Here is a 17,794-nt window from a genome sequence, read left to right as displayed (position 1 = left end):
TGTGAAAGAATCACAGAGGGTTGATGATGGAGCTGGAGTCGGGCTTTTATTGGAAGAGTTGCTTCATTCAGGTGCGTTGTTTACTCACTGGCATCTGAACTATGACGATATACCATTCAATTTTCAGGCAATATGACCCAAAATGATTACTTTAAATAAGGTTAAGGGTCGGGCTGCGGATTGTATTTCAACGGGTCGGATCGGGTTGCGGTACTTATCGGGCTGATGCGCAGGTTTGCGGTTCGGGTGCGGGTTTGTACATCCCCGGGTCGGGGTGGGGTGGATCTTGAAAATTGGACCCGTGCAGGACTCTGCCCTTGTACAACTATAACTAAGATGATTGTGACTGAGGAGATTTTAAGAATATGTTTCTTCTTTGACATAAAAGGAAAACAGATTTCGCCATTTTAGTTTTATAAATATATGAAGTACAAAAAAATCAATGCAAAATTAATGCAACATGCAAAACTGTAAAGGTCTGAACAACTCTGAACTTCTAATTCATTTGCTTGTCAACCAATTTCTCCCAGACTTTTTGATATAAACAGACAAGGCTGAAACATCCTCAGAGCAGCACACAGGATCACAATGACTATCAGCCAAAAATGGGGTCAAATGAGGTGAATCAGTCTCCATTACATTAATGCTAATCAGATGCTTACATCTTCACCAAAGGGTGCGTGAAGCTATTGTACTCTTTCTTTGTATCTCTCTAGCATTGTACACAAGCTGTATGTGTGGGGTATCCTAACATGACCAGAGGGTTTTCAGAAAGAGGTCAAACTGCCCTTTGAGTGTTCAGATTTAAGACGAAAGTTTGACAGATCATGAATGAAATTTTATTTCATCAGAAGGTGAAATATGTTTCTCTAACTAGGGCAGGTGCTGTTTGATAAAAGATATCTGATATAGTATATTAGGTTTGTACAGAACACTTGAGCTGACAGGCAACTACACATTTTATTTACTTTGTGAACCAAATATAGAGTAATTTCTTGATGTGTTCTCAAGATCTGTGCAATTTTTTGACATTTTCTGACATTAATATATCAATTTGTCTCGTTATCTCAAGGTAACAACGCTGTATTTACGGGAGAAACCAAACTTTGTTATTCAGATGTTAGAAAAATAAGTAAGGATCTTAAGAAGAGATCCGAAATTAAATATTAGAGATGTGATAAAGGGGATAAAAGGAACAGCAGATATAGCAATAATCACAAATTATATAATGTGCACGGATCTGTTCATGCAATAACAGATAGTACGCTGATAAAGCGATCTGAAGTAGTGATTCAAATCTTATCGTCAAATTGTATAAACGAGATTACATAAGAATGTTATTATGCGAGTATCAACTCATAGTATTGCACAGATGGGTTGTTGCACAGTTGGATTAATGAAGGTAAGAACAGCCTGGTGTCTTTCTTTGCAGGTGGTGAAGGAGCAAAATGTCCCAGCGAGCACCACTGCACGTTATGTATTCAGTCAGGGAAGATGGTGTCGGTGAATTGTAGCAACGTTATGTGGAAAAATCAACAATGAGTCAGGCGTGTTTGGAGGCCCCGAGCATATGCTCCGCTGCAGTTAAACCACGGTTTGACATGTTGTCATGCATTCTGCGGCGGTGTTTTCCATTCGCTTACCTGTGTTTGTCCTCCGTTTGCGTTGTAAATTAAGATCCCTCCTCGGTTGTCTTGCAGTGAGATGTCACGCTGGATGATTAATTCCCATGCAAACAGCAGCTTGGACAGCGCGTGAAACAAGCCAGTTAGCTCACTTAGCTAACCAGCTTAACTTACTCAGATGTTTGACTTTTATCCACTCTTACTCTGAGAGGTGATTTCGCAGTCAGATAACGCGAGCATGTTGTAAACCCGACTGGGTTAGCTTGGGAAGCGGGTAAAAGTTGTACACTAGCTGGCTCGCAAGGATTTAACGTCAGCTTATGTTGACAAACAAGCCTGCGTAGTTAAAATCACACACCACTTTAGGCTAGCACGGTTAGCTTAGCTCGCTAACCAGCTCGCTAGAATCAAAACCTTGTTCCGAAAATCCCTCTCCGCTGTGTCTGACTCGTATCCCATCGGCAGCTGCAACACGCAAGTAACTCCGGTAATCACTTGTGGGTGGTTTCAGTGTTTCAATGACGGCGCACTCGCAAATGCAAACCCAAGTTATCGCTTTGGTCTCTGCTCTCCGCCATTTCCAATCTCTCAACACAAACAAACAGGGCTGCTCGTGCGCACTCAGCTCGGAGGCGCGTTCACGTGGGGGAGCAGCGGGCTGAAGCCTCCGCTGTGTTGATAGAAAGAAGACATGACTGTTAATTGCATAGTAATAGTGACACGTCGTTATCGATGCTGTAGTAGTATGTAGTGCTTCGGCTACACCTCAGAGATAGTAAAGGTAGTACGGTGTTGGTAGATGCGCGGTTCAAACTACAGGCCTCGTGCAGCAGCGCGTGTTGATGCACTGAGCAGAATCCATAGTGTCTGGAACATAGTGTTGCACACTGACTGCTACATTATTCATAAAGGCACAGAACATGTATGTGAACGACGTTATGTTGTTAATAACTTTATTACCCGCAATTAGTGTCTTTTCATATAAGACACGTTACATTAATTTATGAAAAACAAATAAGCACATATTCATAAAAAATAATAAAAAATAAACAGTTAATGCTTAAACAAGAAACTGATACTATCAAGGCAAATATGTGTACTTTTTTTACACATGTCTTACTGATTATGATAATTTTTTTTTATTTTTCTTAACTGCATCAGGTTTTTATAGACTATCCACAAGCTTATAAAATGAACTGTACTGTAATATCACCATCACAGCTTCGGTTAGATTCAAGTTAAGCTAATTTAACTGCAACTGCAACATAACTTGTGTTTTTATTCCTTACTCTGTTGCTTTCATCTTGTTTTTTTTTAAACCTCTTAAGACCCAAGCTTTTGTCTGATGTGCAATTTTTAATTTACCTTGCTATTTGGGCTAAGTAAGACCTAATAAGTATAAAAACTCAACTTGGTCTTTGTATGGTAAGTTGGATTATTTGTGCTATGAGTTCTCTATGAGGCGTTTGGTAGTAGTGTTATTGTACATAAATACGTTGTTCTAATTCTCTTAAATGGGTGTGATGTTGTGATTTCACCAAAAGATGATGTGGGCAGTGTCCCTAAATGTGGCAAATAGGTCAAAATTGAAAAAAAAAAAAAAAAGTATCATGGGTCTGGTAGGCGGAAATATAATGTCCAAATATGTGGACGCTGGGTCTTCAGAGGATAAATTGCAAGTTTTTTATCATCTTGTCTGCTGTTTTTAACTTATCTTAACTTATCTTAACTACTGGTTTTAACTTATCTTGCTTATTTTTTCTTGGGGCTGTCCTCCTTGTTTTTTTTTAGCCTAAGCACTGTTGTCACTTGTCTAGTCTTGTCTGTGTGTTACAAAACGTGAGCACTAACTCACTGTAAACAAAACTTACTTGAGGGTACAATAAATATTCTGAATCTGAATTTGAATCTAAATGTTTGGATGTATATCTTTTTTTTTTCTTCAAGCTTTCTCATGAAATAATTGTGACCTGCCAAAGTTAAATGTGGTTTAAATTCTCAATGTAGTACATTTGGAAAAGACTGATCAATAAAGTTTGAGGAGATATACACTTTATAAAAAATAAATTCTATTGTGAATCATTCAATGAAAAGATAGAGAAAATATTTGTTCCAACTTTATGGACATTATTTTATTTCACATTCTTGTGCAAAACTAATTGTGTTATTTTCTATTTTTATTTTTTGAGCCATTGTGGACATTTCATTAACCTTCTTTTGGTTTTTAACATTTATAATATACATTCTGTTTAAAACATGAAGTGAGTTTTCAGTTTTAGTGCAGTGGGGTTTTATTGAATCACATTATAAGTCTTCATTTGTCATTGGAGAAAAGAAAATACTGTCATACTATTATATGTCTTCACTTGGTCAGATATTTAATAGTTTTGATCTGAAACAAAATGTGCCTGAAAGGAAAACAAGATGATGGAAACAACAAGAGAAGAGGAAAGTAACCAAAATCAGTCACAACTATAAGCTGAAAAATGCCCTTCTACATAACTGAAAGCATAACTGAATCAAGTGAACATCCAATCTCTAACATTGCAGCTTCAGTGCTACATCTGCTGTGGACTTTGCGCTGTCAGAGTATGGACACACTGTAAACAGCACGTTTCCTCCGGTCCACCGTTCATGCATGCTGTCTCACTCATAAAGACTCTGCAGCTGTTTGAAGATAAACAAGCAAAACATCTCATCCTCCATGGAGTTCCTCTTCTGTGTGATACAATCTGACATTGTAATGAAATTATATATGAATGAAAGCATGTGGGAGTTATTCTGGGATATACAAACTGAGGTAATCATACCGTGTGTAATATGTTAATTGGTCACTTGTAGAGTCTGTAGTATTCAAAGTGTGTAGCTATGACTCATTTAATCCAGTAATTCTAAAACTGGAGCTGATTAATGACTGTTTGTTTGTCTTTTCCTATTCCAGCGTAATAATTGTTGTACACCTCATTACAGCTTGCCCGAAAAGGGCGCTGGAAGTTGGAGATGAGTCACACAGTCTATTTTAAAAACATGTAGGTTAGTGTGTGAAAGACAGCAGGTTAATGTAAAATATGAAAATAACCCACGCTTAATTTGCTGCTGCTATGCGCTCAGTTGGCTCAAATCCCAGACATCATTACCTGTCACAGCTCAGATGCCTGTCAGTCAGAGAACAGGCTCCAGAAGTACCCACAGCTTTGCTTAATATATGCAGCCATGCTGAACAAATGCAGCCATGATCAACATATACAGACATGTTAACACGTACAGCTATGTTTGACTTATACAACCATGGGAGAGTTCATTTAAAGGAGCGGTTACATTAGTTATTAAAACAGGTCACACAACAGTTCTGCTTCCTCCTATGTTATTGTGGTTTTGTAGAGTTAAAGGTGAGAGGCTGACACTCCCCCTGCTCTGTTGTTGGTTGCAGCAGAATGATGTATGATGTATGGTTTTTGGTTATGATGGTTATGTGGAATGGAACCTCAACAGGACAGAAAAGTCTGAAGGAATTCATTTCTTTGACTGGTGATCTGGTTTTCTAGTGTAGGTGATAAGGAGGCCCTGATGCAAATCAAAATAAGACATTTCCCATCCATCCATCCATCCATCCATCCATCCATCCATCCATCCATCCATCCATCCATCCATCCATCCATCCATCCATCCATCCATCCATCCATCAACCCAACCATCCATCAACCCAACCATCCATCAACCCATCCATCCATCCATCCATCCATCCATCCATCCATCCATCCATCCATCCAACCGTCCATCTGTCCGTCAATCTGTCTGTCCATCAGTCTATCCATCCATCCATCCATCCATCCATCCATCCATCTTTTTAGTGATGCCTCTACCCATCCATCCATCTATTTATCTGTCCCTATGTCTATTCATCCATCTGTCCGTCTATCCATCCATCCATCCATCCATCCATCCATCCATCCATCCATCCATCCATCCATCCATCATCCCATCCATCCAACCATCTGTCTGTCCATCCTTCTATCCATCCATCTTTTTACCCATGTTTCTATCCATCCATCCATCTATTTATCTGTCCGTATGTCTAATTATCCATCTGTCTGTCTATCCGTTTATCCATCCATCCATCCATCCATCCATCCATCTTTTTAGTGATGCCTCTACCCATCCATCCATCTATTTATCTGTCCCTATGTCTATTCATCCATCTGTCCGTCTATCCATCCATCCATCCATCCATCCATCCATCCATCCATCCATCCATCATCCCATCCATCCAACCATCTGTCTGTCCATCCTTCTATCCATCCATCTTTTTACCCATGTTTCTATCCATCCATCCATCTATTTATCTGTCCGTATGTCTAATTATCCATCTGTCTGTCTATACGTTTATCCATCCATCCATCCATCTATCTATCTATCTATCTATCTATCTATCTATCTATCTATCTATCTATCTATCTATCTATCTATCTATCTATCTATCTATCTATCTATCTATCTATCTATTTATCTATCTATCTATCTATCCCTACATACAAACAAATATACCCAATACATACATTAATCTTTCCATCTATACCTTTTTTGTCCTTCTATGTGTTGTACAATCATTTATTCTTCCTTTTATCAATGTTTTCATCCTTCCATCCATCCAGCCATCTACACATACACCTGTCTATCTTTTTATAAGTCTATCGATTCATTTATCCGTCCACTTTTTTTTTTTATCTTCCTACCAGTTAACCTATGTATCCATCCATCCACTCATTTGTCTATACAACAATCCAACCATTTTTCATTGCATCCATCCATCCATCTATCCATCCAGCCATATATCATTCTATCGCTTCTGCTTCCCATTCATCAACTGGCATTTGTATTTTCTTTCACAAAAATCATCAGCCAATTTTCACTTCATCTGAGGTGTTACAAAAAAAACGTTTCAAAAAGTATTTTGCAGCTCTTTGTTAGCTTCATGTCCAAGATCGATTCCCATTCTTTATTAGTCAGGTCAAAGTGTGACATAAAATCATCCTTTTGTCTGAATGATGGCCTCTGCGGCAGACTTAATTCAGGTTGATTTAAGAGCGGCAGTAAGTGTCTGTATCTAACACTGATGTAGACTTTTACTACGGCTATTTGAGCTTCACACTTCATGCTTATAGTTTGAGTTTTGCTCCTGAAGCACCTGCAGGATTTCCCAGTAAAGACTCAGATTGTATCAAGAAAACAAAATGTGTTAATAAATGCCTAGCACTCAATAACCTTAAGGAGGGCACAGAGCTGTGACATCACTTTTCCTATAACAGTATGTAAACAAGTAAACATAGGGTATTCAGTGTGTCAGAGAGGAAACTGTTACGTAATGATTTATAAAACAAACGGTTTCTTATAGGTTGTTTTTATATTTTTACCCCTCTACACAGAAAAACGAAGACCACAACAATACCACGAAACGCTGGATTATATGGAGCGAGTAGATGAGCAATTCTGGGAAACATCAGAGAGATTCAGCCCTGATTGATTGAATAAAACAGACACAATTATCTGCCTGGTCTCTGCAGACCCTCGGTGACCATACTTCTTTTAATCTTTAATTTACAAACACTTTGTCAGTTTCTGAATGTTTCCCATCTATTCACACAGAATTAAGGTTTTTATTTGTCCACATGTGGAGTCATTGAGGTAAAAGGTGCGTTAACTGTTTGCATTTGCTCGGTGGGTCAGACATGGCCTCCGGGGGAAGTGGGCGAAATGTTGAGGTTAGCTGTTGAAGCTAATGTGGTGGGACTATGGGAAAGGTTTACAATCTGTTATGTAACATTTAATCACTGATAAGCCTCAGTGAAGTCATTTCTCTGTGATGTGGTGAGTTTTTTGAAGACAGAGATCATCACAAAGTGTTGGATGAACTATTTTTCTTTGTGTACATGAAAGTTAAGAAGGTCAGAGCTGCTGTTTCTAGATCACCTGAAACATCTTTCGTCCTAAATCTCTTTCTCTGTTTCTCTTTTTTATTGTGGTTTCTTTATTTCTTTGTGTCAAAGATTTTTGCTTCTATCTTGTTCATAAAGATCCATGTCTTGTGGTGTTTTTAGTTTTGTTTCCTGTTTTTTTTTTTTATTAACTCTCACTCCCTATGTTTCTAGCTTAGTTTTACCTCCTGTTCTTGTGTTTCCCTCCCATTTGTTCCACCTGTATCTTGTCCTTACTCCGCGAGTATATTTAGTCTGTATTTCTACCTGTGCCGTTTTTATTTCTTGCATATCATGTTCCCAATGCACTCCAGTTGTTTTCTGTGTTATTGTTTTTTTATTAAATTTGTCTTTGTTTTTTCTTAAATGGACAGTTGATCTGTACTTGGATGCTATTTTTTTGTTTGCTGCCCAACATAGCTGATTACATAAGAGCCTTGTGGTAAACTCCTTGATCCTAATTCCTGAATGTAGATGTGTTTGTAACGTTCCCCAAAAAACTGTCATAAATACAGTTGGCAGATATTTCATAATGCAAAGGTTTAGTGTTAAAAACACGACTTGTCACCTGCCCACACTGCCAAAATGACCAAAGTCTCTTTAAATGACCATGAAACTACTGTGCTTGATTGATCAACAAACAGGTTGGACCTGAAACCCATGGAGAACCTGTACAGTATCATCAAGAAGAGGACAAGGGACACCAGATCCCATCAAAGCTATCATCTTAGCAGAGTCATGGACTCATCACTACCATGCCAAAATGATCTGATGCAGAAAGACATGAAAAAAGACCCTCAACCTGGTATTGAGTGTGTAGTTACTAACATAGTTTCAAAAGGCCAGAATTTCCGTACTTAAACCCTCTTTTTATTGGTTTTATGTAATATTGTAATCTATAGATGACGGCTTATTGAGACATCTTCAACATCCCAGAAATTGGTGCAATACAAAGACACATGAGTGATTCTGCTTGGGAACACTACATGGATTGTCAACCTTTGTACAGAAGCATGTTGCTGATGATCAGGTGTGGTGTTTTCACAGTATGATTGATGCATTAGTTTTGCAAAACAAGCAGAGAGATTGTGCTGAGGGATAACTGTATTACAGTAGCAGATGTTTGCCAGATTATTAGCAGTAACAAAAATTACAGTTTCTTCGTTTGTTTCAAAAAAAATGATGTGCCAGAAATAAAACCTTTGTGCAGGGATCTGCAGACAGGAAAAAAGTCTGTAAACATTACTCATTTGCGCATAAAAACAAAATATGACAAAGCAGATTTCTCTCAGTTTCTGGACATAGTCACACATAAGTCATATTTCTCCAACTTTAATCTCAGGTGTTTGGACACATGGAGGAAGATCAAAACTTTCAGATCTCCTCCTTGTATCCTCCTGAAAGGTGTCTGTGTTTCCCTCACTGCTGTCATGCATCGTAAAGCTCAAGCTTGGAGAGAGTCTTTCATTTGAAGAGTTTGAACTTGCGCAGCAGCGGCTGGACAGTCTCTTTTTGACACGGCTTCAGAGCCAAGCAGGTGGGGATGTTCTCTGGTTGTTCGATCCAGAGCTTGTGGGCCACGCCGGCTTGTGTCAGGTTCTCTGAGAGACTGGAGAGGGCGGCCTCGTCTGGAGCCTGGAGGGAAACACAAAATACAGGAACGCTTACAGCAATACAGGCTATTCACTGGCTATTTGAAAGCTTGTAAAATGTTAATGATTAAACTGTTTTTATTTCTTACACTTTAACTATTGTTAAAGTAGCTTTACTGCAAAATATGTTGTGACTTATATGTAAAATATGTTGTGGTGACTGAATGCAAGTACTTAAGGACTGAAGATGACAAACTATTTGAAATTAGTTTGCACTAAATTGTGACGCTTTATGCATGTCTTATATGCTTCACATCTTAGTTCAGCTGTGTTTTTTAAAGTTTAATAATGTGATTTCAATCATTTTTAATTGTAAACAAGTGATAGAATAAATCCTTATACAAATATAACAGCCCCACCTAAAGGTAATATATTGACATTATAATAGCACAGTAACACTACGGACAGAGATCTTTATTGGCTGTAGACAACCAAAGTCCATTTGAAATATCACAAAATAACGTTATTTGCTCAGCAGCACGAAATTAAAGCTGCTATTAACCATTTAATAGACTTATTATATCACAGAGATGTATATTTCAAATTCGGCATGTGATTTGCGCATTAAATTAGATTTGCTTTGTTAAAATCAAGAGCTTTGTGAATTTCCTTCCCTGGAGTATTACTAACGGATAGTACGTTTTTTCAGCAATATTAGATAAATACAGCTAAACAAAAAAAACTTGTGTCAACAGTCATAAAAGGACATATGTGTCAGTTTTTATCTCGCCGAACTATTAATTAAACAACAACATTACTAAAAATAGCTAACAACCGAAGTTTAATCTTCGTTTTTTGTTGTAAGCACGTCTATCTCTAAGTGGAGCATTATCTGACTGAGGTTTGGTCTGTAGTCTCACTCTTACCCCTAACACCACCTTGTGCATGGAGTCCAGCTCTGACAGGTACTGCTGTGTCTCCGGGTCCCCGTAGTGCAGGTGGATGGCCGCGGTAGCCGCGTGACAGGCCTGAGTTATGACGGCCCCCAGGGGCCAGGACAGCTTGTGGATAAGATCCGAGCGGACAACCACATACTGGACCAAACGGCCAGGAGACCCGGCTCCGGTAGCCGCCATCATTCAGCTCACACAGGAACTGATCAAGGGTTTGTTTATTTTCCGGGTCAGATGGTGAAATGCTCTTTGTTAAACTTTACCGCCATCTAGTGGCTGAAAGCGGCATGAACTCAACCTGGTTGTTGATCCTAGAATAGAACAATTTGTCCTCTACATCACAAAGAAAATTGACTTTTAATAGATAAAGTATGGATTTCCAAAGCTGTCAAAGCATTCAGGCAGTAAGAAAGGGAATATTTATACAATGTTAGTCTGAATTTTATATTTCCATCATTTAGCCTCTTTTCTTTTTTTCCCCACATCTTTTAATGCAGTATTTTTATTACACTTGCTGCTTTGTATCAGTTCTCTTACTTTAATTTTGTAGTTCATATTTTTGGTGCAGCCTATAGAGGGTCTGATCTGGATTAATAAAAAATATATAAAATTAGGGGTGTTAACAGTATCCCATTTATGAACATATTGAACCAGAGACCTTAGGCATGTATTGCCTTGTGAAAAACAGATGTATGACTTTCCTAATTACTATGCAAATTTACACAGAGCTTTGTTTACCTGAATAAGCTCTGAAAAAGTTAAACATTAAATAAACAAACCTGTGATGTAGATTGCAAACACTACAAAAAATAAAATCCTGTCAAGTGTTTTTGTCTTATTTTGAATAAAAATTGTCTTGCTATACTCGATATGAGCCACATTTGACTCATCAGTCCAGAAAATTTTCATTTGTGTTCATTTCATTTGGTTGTTTATTCGAACAGGTTAAAGACATAACAAACAGAACAGAACAGAACAGAAATAAATAGGATGTACGATGTGTTTAAATAGAAAAAACAAAAAACAAAAAAAAAACCCAAAACAATTAAAGAAACAACTCTAATAAACTTTTCTAGTCCTACCCCTTTGTCTTTGCGTTATTTATAGTCTAATCTGTTAGAGCATGTGTAGAAACCCGAAACGGAAGAAAAGAAAGTGCATCACAAGAAAACAAACAAAAAGAACACCTACAACACATTTTTTATTAGTTCAAGTTTGCTTTTATCCCACTCTTATAGCTACTTAGACTAAAATTCATCTAGAACTGTTTGAACACCTTGTTTCAAGTTGTTTAAGGACAACGATGAGGTCTGAGTTGCTTGTAACAAGTAAAAAAAAAAATCTGCCAATGGAACAAGAAAAATTTGCTTGAAACTAGATGAATGTTGTATACAATTTTGTTGTACTTTGTTGCAATGACAAATAAAGTTCTATTCAATTCTATTCTATTGTCTTAACACAAGAAACTTTTCTCTTGTTTCACTGGCAGATTTTTTTTTTTAAAACTTGTTACAGGCAATTTAGACCTCATTTTTGTCTTTAAATAACTTGAAACAAGACATTTTTCTGGACTGGTCAGGTGAAAGTGGCTCATAATAAGTCTCATGTTCCCAGGCAACATTAAGCACATGACTATGAATAGTGGTGGTAACTACAAAACTTCTTCAGGCATGAAACTTCAATGTTTATTAGTGGACTGTAAGTGAAATAAACTTAAGTCCAGACCTTTTTTATACATCATTTTCAAAGAAAAACTATTTTCCTTTCTGTACATGTGGTATAATTCTCATGTCTCTTGACCTGGTAGCAGTCTAGAAAGGAAGGCAGGCACCTGAAGAAAAACAACCCCAAATCTTACAAAAGCATTTCTTCTCTTGATTCCTGCATGTGTGATCTTCCCCCTGACACACCTTCCTGCCGGTTGGTCGACATCAGCCAATCAGCAAGCAGCCACAGAGCTGATGAGACGGACACATGTAAAGTATGAATATGTGCAGCTTGAATTGCACTGGAAGGTGTTGCTCTGTAAATACCATTGTTTTCTTTATTCAGTGAGGACAGGAAAGTAGATAAAGCAGGAAACCTTGAATTTCTCATATCTCCATATTTTGTTTTGAGTATTCTTCCATAATTCAGCATCTCTTCAAACCACGTCTTTGAAAGGTGAAATAAAGGTTTGAACCCAGATTTACTTAAATGAAAGACAAACGAACAGGTATAAATGTCACAATAATTATTTATTAAGCATACACATTATAATATAAATATAAAATATGCTATTTTTGTTTTTAAAATTGGTGAGACATCATTATATCTGTGTTGAGACAGACGACCATACAAACAGGTTTTAATATTCTACCAAAATCTGCTGAAACTTCTATGCAGCTGTAACAAACTGGCCGTGATGGTGCCGTCCTAAAATCTGAGCCTGTATTCATGGAGCACGTCGGAGAGGTGAGACTGACCCGGATCTGGATCAGGATCAGGATCAGGTCTGTGTAAAACGTCACCAGAAACCAGGAGGCAGACTGGTCCTGGATCAGCGCTCCTATAGCCTAAAGATGCTGTATGCAGTGGGCCCACGTACAGAAAGAGAGCACAATAACCTACCGTATATTTCTTTATATATAGATTCTTACTGGAGTCCAACAATGGCATTTAGCAGCATGATAACGCACCACTCAGGTTTTTCTAGTTCCAAGAAACTGCAAAACAAGTCAGGATGTAAAGAAAGAAAAAGAAACATCGAACAGACTGATGATCATTGTCACTGTACTAAGAGCTCACAGTGAAACAATCAATAATCAAACAATCAAATCAGATCAGAGTGATGACATTTGACGTCAGGATCAATTCCGCTTCACCTCAGTCAACGAGAAGTGGATCATCTTTACATTTTTTTTTTTAATCGAAGTGAATGACATCGAGTTCATGTGCGTTTCATCGACGCGTCAATGGCAATTCGCTCTCAAACCACGAAGGACAGTTTGAGCTGACTGAACCCAAAGTGAATTGATCCCCAAACCTATCAATGACAAGAAAGAACAAAGAGTTTTAACATTTTTCTCTTTTTTTCTGTGTTTTTTTTCATAGTTTTTTTTTTCTCTTAAGTTTGGTTGACATGCTGAATCCTTGTGTTTTGCAGGTTTGTGGTCAATCAAAAAGAAAAGTATTGAGCGAACCACTCCTGGCGCTGGGCGTCTGGGGAGTCGATGGTGGAGTCCTTAGTTTCAGGAGGGCTGAATGTAGGAGGGGGGACGGGGGAGCAAAAAATAAGCAGGAGGAAAAATAAAATCAAAGACAGAAGAAAGACAAGTCAGGAAAAAAACTTCAGGTTCATAAAAATCAATTCACACATGACTGAGAGGCAGGAGAAGAATTTGTTGCTTTTTCTTTTCTGTTTCTGTTCTCAAAGTGTCATTTTTCCACTAACTAGATGTTAATAAAAAATTCAACTTAGTTTCAGTTTTGCTATATAGAAAAATGATTTTATTTGGCTTGTCACACACAGTTTGGCTACAGTACAACCATAAAGTGATTTCAATTATCTAAATACAGGTGTAGTTCATGTTTCTGTCCATGTGGGGGCAGCAGAGTCATGGACAGGATTTAGTGAGTCAGATTTGGGGCAGCAACAGCAACAGAAAGCACAACTACTCAGTGACATTTTTAGGTGTTTTCGCAGTTAAAGAGACAAGATTTCTGCTCAAGAAGAGGACGCCAACAATTTATCATTTCCCATCAGCACCTTGGGCTGAGACGATATGCTTTTATCCTGTTTCTGTTTAAATTACAATCTTTGATATTTTGGATTTTTTTTGGTTTTTAGTTTGCTTTTTTAACACCAGACCATGTGAAAAAGTTGAATGATGATGTCTACAGTCTACAACATCAGGAGACATATTTTTCATAAAAGTGCAAATCGGGCGTGAGTCAGTTTTTAAGATCTATTCAGGGGATCTGACATCTCAACTTTTTTCCAAACAAACTTGTAAACAAAGACTAAAATGAAGGACTTAAATTGAAAAAAAAGAAAGAGAGTTGAGAGTTGTGTGACCTCTGTCCTTTTATGTCTTTTATGGTCTTTGTTTTTATGGCTCTTATTGGTTTCTAAGTGTTATTTTAATTTATTTTATTTGTTTTATTGATATTTTATTATTTGTTTTTATTGTGGGAAACTTGACTGTTTTTTTTAAGTGTGCAGTATAAATAAAGTGGATTGGATTGTGATTTGGTTTTACATTGATCTATTTATCTTATCCAACTTTAAATACTTGAATTTAGCTTATAATTCATTTTTGATTAATTTTGTGTTTACAGCAGTATGCCTTTCTAGTAGAAGAGTCCAGTTCCTAAACTAGCTGGCCTGCAGTCCTAAGTTCTCAGCCTTAAAACAAAACATTTGAAGCATCATAAAATGTAGAAGCTGAATTAATGAGCTTCTAAAATTCTACATTAGACAAGCATGAGTTAAATTTCACTATTCACCTTCAGAAACTTCTCTCCTTAGTTCCTTAGTTCCGTGTTTTTGATAGACAAGGTGATGCAACACAAAGCAAGTATGCTCCTCTCCTAACTTTCTAAAAACGTGTTGCTGATATCAAATCAGAAATGGGCGTACAGTTTTCAGAAAACATCACTTTTTTTTCTGATATATTGACTTTGAACTTTTTCTAAGTTATATCTTTAGGGGTTTGATGCTTTTACTTTTAGAGGACAGAACAACTGACTGAGTAGGAAACTGTGAGGGAAGGTTGGTAAAGACCTCCAGGAAAGGGTTTTTAGGCCCGAGCAAAACCAGGCAGCGCAGGGTACGACTGAAGCATTAAGCAAAGTCTGCACCAGTCTTTGAACTTTTTTTTCTATTTTCAAATCCAATATATTTTTATTGCATTTTGGCACAAAATTTAAACAGAGGTCACATATCAGCAATCGTTGCATTAGATCAGTGTATCCCAAACTTTTTTTCAGCGTGACGTCACTGCACAGCTGTAAGAAGCTGTAACAGCCCCGATTCAGCAGGTGGTGCCTGTCCAAGATCCAGCAGTGACTTTGGACTTTCAAACTCAAAGAGGTTTTGAATCTGACTTCAAATCTTACTTTTGGAAACTAACGATCAAAGTAATCAATAGGTCAGCTCTTTCATATGTGTGATGGTGACACAGTGACAGCGTTTTCCTCTGAGTGTTGTAAAACAGTAGGGAACATATGGTGGTTTGGCTATGGTTGTTTGAGGAGAGCCAGCTCATGGCTTCAGACTTTTGAAAAACAGTTACAGTAAACATTGTGGCGAGGAACCTTCACATTGAAAACATGAGCTATGACAGCATGAGGAGCCAATCATCAGTTAATGAGTTGGCAAGGGGAGACTTCCTCTGATTAAAGAAAGTATGAATTTCATGAAAACATTTTGAAAAATAGTTTGGCGACCCATAAAAAAATCTCTGGCGACCCATCTTTCGGTCAGGACCCAGACTTGGGGAATGACTGCATTAGATCGTACACTAGAACCCACCCACTCCAATCTTATAGAATGAAAATAATTAATAAATAAATAAATAATAAAAATAAAAATGTGAGAGGAAAAGAAAAAAACACCCAGTCAAAAATAGATATAGTCAATAAATAGCAAATTATTAATAAAAAATTAAAATGAAATAAATACAATTACAAATAATACTTATAGTAATAATAAATAACAGAAAATAAAATAGACAATTATAAACAATTACAATGCAATATAGCAACCGTAGTAATTCTATTTTCTATTAATCAAAGTTTAAATTATTTGCAAACTATCAAATTCTGTTTTTTATCATCAAGTTACAAAACTTATTTGGTGTCAGAGCTGTGATTCAAAAGTCTGAAAAGTGTTGTTATAAATAATGTCTGGTTGATTGGTTGATGATTTCATTTGATGTGTGATCATTTGATTTGATGAGCAAAGCTGAAACAGCTTCCTCACTTTGCAGTTTGGTTATATAAGGAAAAGCGTTACGGCAGAGGTGAGCTGTGGTTAGTTTTGAATGTCGAAATGATATAAAACCAAACACGTCCCTTTCTAAAGTTTGAGCCCCTCACCTTGTCTGTCTTCAGAGCCTGTGACACCTTATTAATCTGAGCCTTAGAGCTCAACTGTTGTTCATAAACCACTCAACACTCCAATGACTCACCTTCTGCTCTAAGGGACGTGTTCACATCGAGTGTTCACACTGTTATTTTGACTTTGACTCCTACATGCTCCGCCTGGCTGCTGCGAACACTCATTACAGCATCAAATGTGTTCATCCACTTCTGAAAACAGTTTCCCTCTTGTCTGAGTTATCCACAAAACTGAGGGACTCAGGGAACAACTCTGATAGAAAACACTGATCATTTTCATATATTGATGAGTTATTAAAAAGACTTACATCTATTGGAGTTAGGCCAGATTGCCTTTCACATTTTATCATAAAACAGATTAACTTAGAGTTAGTTTTGTTCTTTTAAAGCTATGGTCTACGATTTGGAAGCTTGGTAGTTATTAATAGCACAGTTTATGAGGCCGTTATGGTCCGATGGTCCCATCTACGCAATATAAAAAGCAAAGAGGAACAAAAAAAATCCATTCAGTACATCAGCTGCAAAGCGGCATAATAATTGACCAATCCGAACTGCTGTTCCCCTCATTTTGAGTTTGTGCGTGAGTCCATCCAATCCCCTGTCTCCCCTGCTCTGCACCGTCCCGCCCATGGTCCCGCCTTGTCCTTCCCCACTACCTCTCTCACGTCAGCTAGCTGCTCAGCTATTGAAGCGTCATGGAGCCGGAGAAGACCGAAACCAGGAAGCTGTTACTGTTACTCTCCACAGGGAAGGGAAGAAAACGAAAATGTTTCAAGGAAAAGGCTGAAGCAAGGAAGAATTATGAGCAATATAGGTGCCAACAGAGACTGAATATTGGAGAAATGTACGACCTGTGGAAAAAGCTGCAGAAGGATTTGGGACTGAAGACTGACACCAAGACAGCTGAGTTTCTGTTGAACAGGTAATGACTTTGTTTACCACAGTAGGAGATGTCAGCTGAATAACTCTGGTTAGTCTGTGCCTGTACTGGCTAATGACTGAACGCTGCTGGTCGGAACGGGTCGGCTCTGTCAACAGATTTTAGCATAAGTTAGCTACGCATCTTTAGGGGGGCACAGGCTGCGTTTTTCAAATCTCAAACTGGGTTTGAGACTGTAGACCATAGCTTTAAAGGACTAAAACAATAATAAACAAAGATTATTACCAGAAAACAAAAGATCTGCCTCAAATCTGTCCCTTCTACAGCTTTTCCTAAAGATTTTAACAAAAATGAATGGCCTGTTTCTTCTTTAGGAATTAAGCTGAAGAAGTTTTAAATGAATATACTCAAAAGTAGCGCTAAATGACAATAAAAGAGATAAATTCATGAAGCCTCTTCAAATTCTTTATCACCAAACTTTTGTTTTTATCGTCTGAAGTTGAACTGCTTGTGCAGTTTTTATGCGCTGCTTTTACGGCACAACATCCAGGTGTTAAAGGAGGTGTTGGAGTTTTTTGTATCAGCTCATTACAAACTTTACCATGGTGCATTCATTGTGCTGCATTTTACAAATTAAGATGTAACGGCTCTATACTCTGCTTTTCTTAAC

At 37.7% G+C, this 17,794-nt stretch overlaps 3 protein-coding genes across 5 annotated transcripts in view; all 3 read right to left on the bottom strand.

Annotated features, from left to right (window-relative positions):
* Window positions 1-2,213, bottom strand: part of ncoa1 (nuclear receptor coactivator 1) — a 68,607-nt gene extending 66,394 nt beyond the window's left edge. For both annotated transcript variants that reach the window (XM_074685758.1, XM_074685759.1), the window contains exon 1: window positions 1,644-2,213. The gene's annotated coding sequence lies outside the window, so the exon portion shown is untranslated. The remainder of the gene's footprint in view (window positions 1-1,643) is intronic.
* A 5,728-nt stretch (window positions 2,214-7,941) lies between these two features.
* On the bottom strand, window positions 7,942-10,364 carry ptrhd1 (peptidyl-tRNA hydrolase domain containing 1). The gene is made up of 2 exons (XM_074685299.1): window positions 10,116-10,364; window positions 7,942-9,232 (listed from the first exon to the last, which is right to left on the bottom strand). Exons 1-2 carry the CDS (start codon window positions 10,326-10,328, stop codon window positions 9,062-9,064), a joined length of 384 nt encoding a protein of 127 aa, XP_074541400.1. The 5' UTR covers window positions 10,329-10,364; the 3' UTR covers window positions 7,942-9,061.
* A 1,996-nt stretch (window positions 10,365-12,360) lies between these two features.
* The window catches only part of fam184ab (family with sequence similarity 184 member Ab), a 233,802-nt gene continuing 228,368 nt past the window's right edge, over window positions 12,361-17,794 (bottom strand). For both annotated transcript variants that reach the window (XM_074685172.1, XM_074685173.1), the window contains one exon: window positions 12,361-13,381. In XM_074685172.1, coding sequence (XP_074541273.1) covers window positions 13,300-13,381 — 82 coding nt within the window. In that variant the 3' untranslated portion in view covers window positions 12,361-13,299. The remainder of the gene's footprint in view (window positions 13,382-17,794) is intronic.

The sequence above is a fragment of the Halichoeres trimaculatus genome, unplaced genomic scaffold (genome assembly GCF_033239565.1).
Source record: "Halichoeres trimaculatus isolate MK-OKI-2021-1 unplaced genomic scaffold, fHalTri1.1 fHalTri1_scaffold_13, whole genome shotgun sequence".
Lineage (NCBI taxonomy): Eukaryota > Metazoa > Chordata > Actinopteri > Labriformes > Labridae > Halichoeres > Halichoeres trimaculatus.
The sequence above is the reverse complement of the archived record's forward strand: the minus strand, read 5'-3'. Positions and strand labels throughout refer to the sequence as shown.

What these genes read in the sequence shown, in the direction of transcription:
- ptrhd1 (XM_074685299.1), bottom strand. Translation starts at nt 10,328, where the DNA reads ATGATGGCGGCTACCGGAGCCGGGTCTCCTGGCCGTTTGGTCCAGTAT. An exon ending in TGCACAAGGTGGTGTTAGGG is followed by an intron (nt 9,233 to 10,115) that starts GTAAGAGTGAGA and finishes GTTTCCCTCCAG; the next exon opens with GCTCCAGACGAGGCCGCCCT.